This window comes from Mobula hypostoma, chromosome 9, assembly GCF_963921235.1.
Source record: "Mobula hypostoma chromosome 9, sMobHyp1.1, whole genome shotgun sequence".
Taxonomy (NCBI): domain Eukaryota; kingdom Metazoa; phylum Chordata; class Chondrichthyes; order Myliobatiformes; family Myliobatidae; genus Mobula; species Mobula hypostoma.
Genome location: NC_086105.1, coordinates 36050540 through 36062786, shown reverse-complemented (window position 1 = coordinate 36062786; position 12247 = coordinate 36050540). Strand labels below are relative to the sequence as shown.

The 12247-nt window shown below is 43.4% G+C and overlaps 1 protein-coding gene across 4 annotated transcripts in view; it reads right to left on the bottom strand.

The window, feature by feature from the left end:
• atxn10 (ataxin 10) overlaps positions 1-12247 on the bottom strand; it is a 219435-nt gene that overhangs the window by 85468 nt on the left and 121720 nt on the right. The window contains exon 10 of one of the 4 annotated variants that reach the window (XM_063059676.1): positions 4445-4682. The exons of the other annotated variants lie outside the window; for them this stretch is intronic. Coding sequence (XP_062915746.1) covers positions 4677-4682 — 6 coding nt within the window. The 3' untranslated portion in view covers positions 4445-4676. Of the gene's footprint in view, positions 1-4444; positions 4683-12247 lie in introns of those variants that run through there. 4 annotated transcript variants of the gene reach the window in all.

Genomic DNA, 12247 nt, shown 5'->3' with positions numbered 1-12247 from the left:
TGACTCAGAAAGAGCAGTACAAATTAACCAAGTGCTTTAATGCAGAGATACTATACATCATCTCTAACAAGCAGAGAGGGAATTATCTGTTGCAGATGGGTGTGTCAACACGAGCAGTTATAGAATGAACACCCCACAATCTTTGTGGAAATGAAGTCCCAACATCACAATTGGAGCTACTTGAATTCCTTCTATGGCAGTTCCACTGTGATGAGTGAGACAGTTGAAGAAAAATCCAACAACTCTAACCAGTCCTTGAGATATTGTGGGCTATCAGGCAGCAACAAAATATACCTCACTATAGCCTCCTCATGAGGCTCACAGTACCATAAGTTATTTTTCAACCAAGTTAATTCACAGCAAGTTTTCAGCATTTTCTGTTTTGTTTCCAATTTCCAGCATCTGCATTATTTTGATTTTGTTTTATTGTCAAGTTCACTGCCACTTCTTTTCTGGGAATTCCCATGTAGACGACGATCACCTCTGGGACTTACTCCTGCAGGACTTCTGCCTGTACGTTTTGCCATGTTCATCCTTGATAGATTCTCTTTCCTTTTTAGTGTTTGATAAGGTATCAGCAAAAACTCACTTCTGCCAAAGTTGCCCTGTTGGGTATGCCCACAGCCACCACTTATAACCTACTACAGAGAACCAGGAGCTCAATGTACATGAAACTGCCCTCGTTAAACCACTTTGCACTCACCTTATTAGAGATATTCCCTTTGTTCTACACCCGATGTTTCTCTTCAACTGAAAACTAACTTGTATTTCTTTCTTTCCAATTTTGATGAAGGATCACCATACCTAAAACCAATAATAGATTTTCCTTCCATAGATACTGCTGAGAGTTTCCAACAATGTCATTGTTTTTTTGTTAAAAGCCTAGATTCAACATCAATTTCACAAGGAACTTAGGTTGTGCAGATCAGTTGCAGAATTGACAGATAAATTAGTGAATATTTTTTGGGTGACTTATGCAGTGTATTTGATATTTCAGTAATACTTGAGTAATATTGTAAATATAATTTATTCATTTATTGAGATACAGTGAGGATTAGGCCCTTTCAGCCACACCACCCAGCAATCTCCCAAATTAATCTTGGCATAATCAGGGGACAATTTACAATTGCCAGTTAATTTACCAACTGGTATGTCTTGGATTGTGGGAGAAAACTAGAGCACCCGGAGGAAATCTACATGGTCACAGGGAGAATGTACAAACTCCTTACAAGTAGTAGCGGGAATTGAACCCAGGTCACCTGTATAGTAGAGGATTGTGCTAACCACTACACTACTGTGCCGCCCCTGATATTGTCTGATTAAGCATTGTTTGTTTGTTTACATAATTCATTTGGGTAATATTGGGTAACATATGGGAGCGCCTTACCAAAAAAAAAGAAAGAAAAGTTAAATACACAAGTATCCCAGTATTTGTGTTTTTCTTTCAATTGGTGTCTGGAATTACAAAACAGAACAGTAACACTGAGGTGGTTTTAAAACAAACCCAAGATGACTTCCTACTAGTTGAAGCACAGCACATTTTGCTTTGGAAGTGGAGTGAGACATTCGAGTTGTTTTTAAAAAAGGGCAGAAAATAGACAAAATTAACAAAGCAATGAGTACATCAGTGGATTTACAAACAGTGAGTACCAGGTGATTATAATAATAAATATTAAAAAAGGAAAGCATAAATGGCTGGCTACATTGGAAAGACAGACACGTTCCATTGCACAACAGCGAACTGGATGATGTATCCTGAATGAATTGAGCATTTTGAAGCAAATGAAATAGCTGAAGAAAAATGAGTGCCAGTGTTGCTGAGAGCAACGGGTGGAAGACTATTCAATTTGCAACCAAACCAGCTGAAATGAGTTTTGCTAATATCATGAAGTTATGCAGGAACATTTAGATCTGAAACCATTGTCAAGTGCAAAATGCTATAGGTTTCATAAGTGGAATGAAAAAGAAAGGGAGTTCATTTCAGCTTACGTGGCTGAATTGAAAAACTTGTCTGAGCATTGTCATTTCAGTGAAGGACTTAATGATGCACTGAGAAATTGTTTAGTTTGTGGAATCTTACAAGGAAACATTCAAAAATGGCTCCTAACTGAAGCACACCTCACATTTAAAAGAGCAGTTGAAATCACCATATCAATGGAAACAGCAAATGGAGATGCAATTGAGTTGTAGTCAGGAATTAAAGTGAGCAGGAACAAACTGTGTTACTGTTGTGGCAGAGGCTCTTGTACACAGACAAATTCAGGTTAAAAGGTGAAAGTTGCAGAAAATGCAACAAAGTGGGACACATACAAAGAGCATGTCAGACAGACAAAACTAAATGGATTGCAAGAGAAAAAGATAAAAAGTTAAGGGGCAGTTTCAAAAAGAGTCATTGAAATGCATTTCAAAGACACTGAACTGAAACCTGCAGATATCCAACTAAGAACTTATACTGGAGAAAAGATAGCTCCTGTGGAAATGATATTAATAACAGTGAAATACAACAACCAATAAGCACAATGGGCTTGTACGTGGTAAAACCAGAAGGGCCAGCATTGTGAAGCCATGATTGGCTGAGACAAGTACAACTCGATTGGAGATCCATCCACTATTTGCATGCCACATCTCCTGTAACAGAGTCATCTAAAAGCGAATTAAGGAAGGTACTGGATAATGCCACCGCAGTGTTAAAGGCACTGGAAAACTCAAACATATCAAAGGTAAAATAGTGTTAAATGAAAATTTCATAGCCAAGTTTTACAAAGCCCATCCAGTTCCTTATACCATCTGTGATAAAGTAAGCTGTGAGCCAGATCAATTGGAGGCTGAAGGAATTCTTTCCAGGGTTGAGCGGCGTCCATGAGCAAAACTAGTGGTCCCAGTAGGTAAGAAGATCAGGTGTGTCAGGATCTATGATGATCTTAAGGTCACCATCAACCCAGTAATGATATAGATCAATACCCACGACCCAAGATAGAGGATATCTTTAAAAACTTTTCTGAAAGAAAACACTTCAGCAAAATGGACTTGGCCGAGGCCTACCTACAGACGGAGATGGGAGAAGAGTCAAAAGTGTTCCTCACCATAAACAGTTACAAAGGGCTTTATTGCTATAATAGGCTTATTTTTGGAGTAACACCTGCACCTGCACTCTGGCAGAAAGCTATGGACCAGGTGCTGCAAGGCTGCCCAAGCACTCAGTGTTACCTGGATGACATCATTGTTACTGGCAAGGATGACAAGGAACATCTCCAAAACCTCAAGAGAGTGTTAAAAAGATTAGAAGATTATGGGCTCAGGGAACAATGGGACTAGTGTGATTTCTTTAAACCAAGCAGCACTTACTGTGATCACGTCATTGACACACAAAGTTTACACAAGTGAGCTGAGAAAATTCAAGCAGTGGTGGATGAACCAAGGCCAAAAGACATGCCACAGTTGTGGTCCTTTTTAGGATTCGTCAATTACAATAACAGATCCTTGTCAATCCTGGTTACTGTGGTCCACCCCTTGAATGCATGATTACAGATCGGGAAGAAATGGCAATGGACAAAGGTAGCTTTCCATAAGGTAAAGGAAATGGTGACATCAGACACTGTACTCACACATCATGATCCATACTGTCCAGTGAAGCATGCCTGTGACACCTTGCCTTATAGTATAGATGCAAGCCGTGTCACATGTTATGAGTGATGGAAATGAACACCCCAGATAATTTGCATCACATTCCCTTACCAATGCAGAGAAGAATTACGCACACATTGACTGAGGGGCTTTGCGTCTGGTCTGCGGTGTAAAACATTTCAACAAGTACCTGTATGGGAGAGAGTTTACCTTCATTACTGATCATCAACTATTGGTGTCTATTTTCAATCCACAGAAGGGTGTCCAATGAAGAGCAGCAGCTTGAATGCAGAGATGGGCTCTATTTCTCAGAGGACACAATTACAAGATCGAATTCAAGAGGACAACTAATCATGGAAATGCTGATGGATTGTCCCATTTGCCCTTGGAAAAGGAAATACCTGAAAATTTTACAAAGGAGGACACTCTTCTTGAGGTATTCACCCTATTGCAAATTGAGAGTCTCCCTATTACAGCAGAGGTAATAGGGAGATACCAGAAAAGATCCCATACCGTCTCAGATCTACATGGCAACCCAAAATTCCAGATCCCCCATCTTTACCAGCTCCAGGATAGATTTGCTCTTGATGGGGACTGCTTTATTGAGCATCAAGAGTTGTTGTACCATCCAAGCTGAGAGCTAATGTGTTGGAGGAGGAGCTACATGTCGGTCATCTAGGCGTGCTCAAAATAAAAGCATTAGCTTGTAGCTTTGTCTGGTGACCTGGCATAGGTCACAGATCAAGCAGCTTGCCATGCACTATTCGGTTTACCAACACGTCCAGAGGATGCCAACAGCAGTGCCTCTCATCCCTGGGAACAGTGTGCATTGCCCTGGCAGAGGATTCATGTGAATTTTGCCAGACCATTCACGGGCACAAATCTCTTGGTAGTAGTGGATGCAGCTACAATTTGGCCTGAAGTGTTCCCAATAGTCTCCTCCACAGCCTCGCACACTGTTGATGTGTTGAGAAGCCTCCTCTCATGGACTGGTGTTCCAGAACTCTTGAATCAGTGCCAATGGATCAGAGTGTGTTGCAGAACAGTTTTAGTCATTCCTGAAAATGAATGAATAAGACATATTACATCTGCACCGTACCACACAGGAAAAAATGGCTTGGTGGAAAGGTTTGTCCAGTGTCTAAAGACTGCACTGCGAGCAATGTCAGCAGAACACACTACACTGAATCAGAAACTCACCAGTTTCCTCTTTGCATATCACAATACAGTATACTCCAAACAACAACTCATCAGCTATGCTGTTCTTGGGTCGTCCACTGTGCTCATGCCTGCATCCCCTCAAAGAGCTTAGGAGACAATGGCGCCTAATGGCGACTCCTTTGCTTGTATCTTCGGAAACAGCTCTATTTCTATTTTTAATATCTCGATTTTCCCCTTTCAGGGTCCTTTTGAAGACCCTGACCTGGAGTTACACACTGACTTTGGTTTTTTGTGGGAATGGGACCTGCTGTCAGGGTCTCACAACTGGCCATTATCTGATGTGGCCCAAAAGATTAGTGCGCCTTCAGAGTTTCAGGATTTCATGGCTCTGGAGGAAGGTGGACTGGAGGTTGGCGCCTCTTCAGGAAATTAGTGTGTTGTGGGAGACGGAAGATCAAAAACAGCAAGCTGGCTGCTGGCTGTGTGCCCAGCGACCCAAGTTCTTTGGGCACAGAACTCAGAAAAGGCGATGCAAAGGACTTTTAACATTGTAAATCAGCGAGTTGTTTGCTATGTCTCCCTTCTGACTATGAAACGGAGACACCTCTTTTTCCCTTATTAAGGAGAGAGAGAGCCTGTGGTATGTCGAATTACTGGGTGAACGAGTAGTCTTTGGGGTACTGCAAGTCTGTGTCTTTATTGATGTTTTGCTGCACGCTTGAGTGTTTGGTGGGGAGGGTCCGATGCTTTTTTTTGCTGGTGGGAGAGGGGGGTCATTGCCTTGCTGCTGCTTACGCATGGGAGGGGGGAGCTGGGGGGTGCTTTGGGGTTCTAACATTTAACTGTCATTTATTCTTTGGGGCACTCCTCTGCTTTTGTGGATGGTTGCGAAGAAAAAGACCTTCAGGATGTATATTGTACACATTTCGCTGACATTAAATGTACCTATTGAAATCTTTGAAACCTAATTGCAGGAGGAGTATCGTGCTTTCCCTTCTGCTGTCATCAGTGATGCCCTCACCCGCATCTCCTCCATTTCCCGCACTTCGGCTCTCACCCCATCCTCCCGCCACCACAACAGGGACAGAGTTCCCCTTGTCCTCACCTACCACCCCACCAGCCTCCGGATCCAACGCATTATCCTCCACAACTTCTGCCACCTTCAACAGGACCCCACCACTAAGCACATCTTTCCCTCTCCACCCCTCTCCACCTTCCACAGGGATCGGTCCCTCTGCGACTCTCTGGTCCACACGTCCTTCCCCACGGATCTCCCATCTGGCATTTATCCCTGTAAGCGGAAGTGCTACACCTGTCCCCACACCTCCTCTCTTGCCACCATTCAGGGCCCCAAACAGTCCTTCCAAATGAGGCAACACTTCACTTGTGAGTCTGTTGGGGTCATCTATTGCATCCGGTGCTCCCGGTGCGGCCTCCTCTACGTCGGTGAAACCCGACGCAGATTGGGGGACCGCTTCGTCGAGCACCTCCGCTCTGTCTGTCACAACAGACAGGATCTCCTAGTAGCCACCCACTTCAACTCTGCTTCCCACTCCCATTCAGATATGTCCATACATGGCCTCCTCTACTGCCATGATGAGGCTAAACTCAGGTTGGAGGAGCAACACCTCACATACCATCTAGGTAGTCTCCAGCCCCCTGGTATGATCATAGAATTCTCCAACTTCCCAATTCCCTCCCCCTCCCTTCCCCTATCCCTATGTCATTCTGCCCACTCCCCCAGCTGCCTATCACCTCCCTCATGGTTCTGCCTCCTTCTACTACCCATTGTGTTTTCCCCTATTCTTTCTTCACCTTTCCTGTCTATCACCTCCCTGCCTCCCCCCCCACCCCTTTATCTAGTTTTTCACCTGGAACCTACCAGCCTTCTCCTTCCCACCCTACCCCCACCTTCTTTATAGGGCCTCTGCCCCTTCCCTCTACAGTCCTGACGAAGGGGTCCGGCCCGAAACGTCGACCAATCTTTTCCACGGATGCTGCCCGACCTGCTGAGTTCCTCCAGCGTGTTGTGAGTGTTGCTTTGACCCCCACATCTGCAGATTATTTTGTGCAGGAGGAGTATGTAGGATGAACAGCTGAGACAAATTCAGGACTCAAGCAAGAAGGTTCAGTGTTTCACTCTGAACAAGCAGTCCTGGTGAGGGTCTACAGAGATGATCAAAAGTGGACAACTGGAAAGATTAAGGGGAGAACTGGACCCTCTCCTACACAGTCGAGATTGCATCTGATGTCATCAGGAGATGACTCATCGATCAGCTGAAGAGAGCAGAGTTAATTGTTAGAGAAGAAAGGTGTCCATAGCTGTCAGAATCATTTCCTGGAGTCCCAGAATCAACTCTTACAATCACCACCGAGGAGGCCCCAGAACCTGAGATTGTTTCATGGCCACATTGTTTCAAGCAGAGTGATCACCCCCTCCACCCCCATTGGCAAGAAAGACGTTATCCCACAAGAGTAAGAATTCTTCCCACAGCAATTAAATCTTGAGGCCTGAATGGAAGGAGTGTAGTGTATTTAATAAGCTGTGCTCCGCTCCTGACATTTTTCCTGGAGTTGTCTCACAGCAAAGATTATGTCGATAGTTCTTCCTTTCCTGAAGCCGCAGTGACTCTCTGAAACTCTGCAGTTCGACACCACCTTTGTTGATCTTACCAAGGGCCTTTGACACCGTGAGCTGAGAGGGATTATGTAAGATCATGGTGGTTTGGTTGCGCTGGCAGATTCATCACCATGGCTAAGAGTTTCATGACGGGATGTCAGCCCATGTGCTCGATGCTGGTGACAGTTCTGTTGCTCTCTCAGTCACAAATGGGGTCAAGCAGAGATGCATGCTTGCACCCACTCTCTTCATCATGATGTTCAGTGCAATGCTGACTGATGCATTATGGGGCAGTGATCCTACAATCCACATCAAATACAGGATGGATGGCAAACTGTTCAACCTGTGCAGGCTTCAAGCCATTACTAAGGTCAAAGAGATGGTGCTGAGAGACTTCCTATTTGCTGGCGAATGCACTCTAAACTCAAGCTCCGAGTCCAATATGCAACATTGACAAATTTTCCACTGCATGTGACAATTTTGGTCTCACTATCAGCACCAAGGAGACGGATGTCATGCACCAAGCAACCCCAGATCAATGCTATGTGGAGCCATCCATCTCAGTGAATGGCCAGCAGCTCCAGGCAATCGATAAGTTCACTTATCTACTTCTAGTGGAGACTGAAGTCCTTTGAAGTACTCAGTCCTCTCCTTCACATGTTCTACCAGTTTGTTGTCACCAGTACAATCTTCTATGCAGTGGTGTGCTGGGGTAATGGCATCAATACAGATGATGCCAACAGGCTCAATAAACTGATTAGAAAGGCTGGCTCTGTTATAGGAGTCAGACTAGACACACTGAAGGCTGTGGTAGAAGAAAGGACCGTACGAAAAATCCTGACAATTCTGGACAATGTTTCTCACCCTCTGCATGCCGCCTTGGCTGAACAGAGGGGCACTTTTAGTAACAGACCAAGATAACTTCCCTGCTCCAAAGAGCGCTATATTAGGTCATTCTTATCCTCGGCCATTAGGCTCTATAATGAGTCAACCCACAGCTGGGGGAAGTGATGAACCCCTCCTGTTCGACTGTTTGAGGAAAGATTTTTTATTCTTTCTTATTTCTCTTCTAATATTTATATATTTGTATACCTGTGCATTTCTAATGCTACTCTGACACTGTAATTTCCTTTGGGATCAATAAATTATCTATCTATCTTGGTAGCACCTTCTCAAGAGCAGTTCACATTAATGACAAAGTCAGCTGATGGATTGCCAAGGCTAGTGCCAATTTTGGGTGAACATGTGACACTGTCTGGGGGCAAAGAGGAAGTACTCTGAAGACCAAGCTGAAAGTCTACCATGCTACCATCCTACTCACTCTCCTCTACGTGTGCAAAACGCGGACTGCGTACATGAGAGTGCCTAGACTGAACCACTTACACTTGTCATGCCTCCGGGAGATCAGGAAAATCAATTGGTAAGACAGAATTCCTGACATGGAAGAGCTGCCTGCAGCAGACATGCCCACCATCCACACATTGCTGATGAAATGTTAACTCAGATGGGCAGGCCATGTTGTCAGGATGTCAGATGTAAACTCATTCGTAAGGCCAGTGATGTTGTGGGGATGGAACTGGACACTCTCACAGTGGTGTCTGAAAAGAGGATGCTGTCCAAGTTGCATGCCATCTTGGACAATGTCTCCAATCCACTACATAATATACTGGTTGGGCACAGGAGTACATTCAGCCAGAGACTCATTCCACCGAGATGCAACACAGAGCGTCTTAGGAAGTCATTCCTGCCTGTGGCCATCAAACTTTACAACTCCTCCCTTGGAGGGTCAGACACCCTGAGCCAATAGGCTGGTCCTGGACTTATTTCCTGGCATAATTTACATATTACTATTTAACTATTTATGGTTTTATTACTATTTAATTATTTATGGTGCAACTGTAACGAAAACCAATTTCCCCCGGGATCAATAAAGTATGACTATGACTATGACTATGATCACATCCGTGGGCTGCTGTTCTTCAGGGAACTGTCCACAGGGAAGTGCTCTCATGGTGCTCAGTGAAATGATTCAAGGACACGCTCAAGACTTCAGTCAAGGCACTTGAGATCGATCACACTTCTTGGGAATGTGCAGCCTCGAATCGCTCATCCTAGTTCAATAAAGGTGCCACCAAAGCCGAAAAGAATAGCAACGCTGAAGCAAAAACAAAACAACAACAGCGGAAAGAACAAGCAGCAGGGACCTCAACTACAGAACTTTCACACACTTGTCCCATGTGGGGAGGTACTTCCTAGCCCAGGTTGGACTCATCAGTCACCTCCAGACACACAAATAACAAACACACCTACCCAAGGATGTCAGTGGTCCTCATTGTTCGCGATGGACGCGAACACACATACACACAATATTTGAGTAATATTGTAAATATAATCTTTGATTAAGCATTCTTTGTTTCTGTAATTCATTATGGGTTATATGTAAGAAGGATGTGAATGGCATATGTCATTATATCACCACGTTGTTTTTGAGTGCTTTACTAAAACAAAAAACTAGACAAGTAGACAAATATCCCAGCACCTGTGTTTTCCTTTTGATTAGTTCCTGGAGTTACAAAGCATAATACCTTAGTCTATGACCTGTAGCTCAGTGGGTCTGAAGGCTGTTGTTTCAAATACCCCTCCAAAAATTAGAAACAAAGTCTAACTGTCCTCTGGAAAATACATTAATTAAAGGTCTTGTTTTCTCAGATGACCATGGAAGTCCCATAAAGACTATCTCACAGTTGGGTATGTTATCTCCAACATTCTACCTGACACTAATCAATCAACACTGCAGATAGCAGCAAATATGCTGTTTCTCTAGATTGCTGACTGACAATTATTTTAGGGTGGCCTCAGGTGTGGTTTTCCACCAGGAACTCTGCCACCAACACATTGGTGAGGCAGAGTGCCCTGTGGTTGTTCTCTAATCCTAGATAGCTGGCTGCCATCAAAGAATGCTTCCGATGACCACCTAGACCAGGCCCAGGGTTGTCAGCTCTCAAATCTAACATTGTTAGCAAATGTTTGTAGATGTCTGACTGATATTCACAAACACGTGTGACTAGTCAAGAAAAAATTAAGTTGAAGCAATTAAAAAACGCACATATTAAATATCTTTATTTTTTTTAAGAAGCACTCCCTTACCTTTCTCCCAGTGGCCCATTCTCCCTGTTGCTTTGAATGGGACTGCTGTGTTTCTGCCAGGATTAACTTGGCTCAGGTTCAACCTGGCTCAGACTCAGTGGGCAGAACTGCAGCCAAGAATTGAGGAATCCACCAGCGCAGTGTGGAGGCAGTGAGCAGTTCAGAATGCAGGCTGGAGAATGCCACCGCTGGCCTAGGCCCACTGCAGCAGGGAAACTATCCTGGTATTAATGCTGAAGTGTGTTGTAAGATCCACCCACTACCTCGTCACTATCACATTTCTGTTCCTGAAAGCAGTGCGTAAAATGGTTGCTGACGCTACAGTAGTGACTATACTTCAAAACCACTTCACAATGAAGTGTTTGTTTAAGATTTTAACTGTTACTTCTGTACAGATAACCCAGAGATGCCTGTGGAATGGTACAGTTTATTGGATCATGGATGGTATATTTATATAAAACAGGAATACAACATATAAAAGGTGGAATGATTTGCCTGTGTTGATCGGTCAAGTGGCTAAACAAGTAGCACTGAAGCTTAATCTTAACAATTTGTGGTATTGGTTATCATCTTCTTGATCATTTTCAGCTGATTAAGTCTAGTATGAGCTACACTTCAGAACTCTAAATTGTCTGCCCAAATCTATCTCTCATGCTGCAGGTCAAATACCTTATTCTGAAGGGCTGGTAAGTTCTTCCTGTTCGTCGGTATTCAAATCACATCATTAATGAATCACCAACTGAAAGGTACCAAACCTGAGCTCAATGATGGTTCAGTAATGGGCTATGTACTTTACTCATATCTGGTCTTGCTAATGTACAGCATCTTTACAATACTTCATCTGTATACCTTTCCCTGTTAAGAACCATTTTGAGGAAACAAATTTTAGCCTGTCTGGATATGCTTGTAACATGGCCTCCCTATCATTAGCAAGCAAAAAGCAGCAAATTGTGTCTAAGTCCAAAATCAGAACAAAAACCGCTGGACAGCTCAGGCAGTAAAAGGTGAAAAATCATTGCCTTCAAACCTTAACTTGTTTCTCTCTCCATAGATCTGAATGATCAGCTGAGAGCTTCCAGAATATTATTTAATTCTCTTCTCATTACCTATACACCAGATAATAATATACTTGGCTCACTTTCTCAGAGAAGTGTGACTGGCTCCTGCAATGAAATCCATCTTCTTAAACCTTTTCTATCCACTTTCATAGGGTGCAGGGTGGACATACCAAGTTCAGGGAATCTGGCTGATGAGAAATATCGAGGTTCTGGTCAGGACAAAGGAGCAAGCGTATATCATACTTAGGCAGCTGGATACAAATGAATCCCTTGACAAATATAAAAGTTTAAGAACAGACTTAAGAGGGAAAATTAAGAGGGCAAAAAGTGAGTATGAGAAGGATTTGGTGGGCAGGGTTAAAGAAAATACCAAGAGTGATATTAACAGAAATAGCATAACAAGGGAGAGACTGGGTATCTTAAAGATCATCAGGGTTGACTATATGTGGAGCCACAGGAGATGGCCAAAATTTTCAAGATTCAAGATTCAAAAAACTTTATTGTCATTCTAACCATACATCAGCTGTGCAGGGCAGAATGAGACAGCGTTTCTCAGGAGTAGTGCAATCATAGCATAACAAACACAACACTAAATAATAAACATAACAATAATTAGTAAAACACAACAGCCACATGT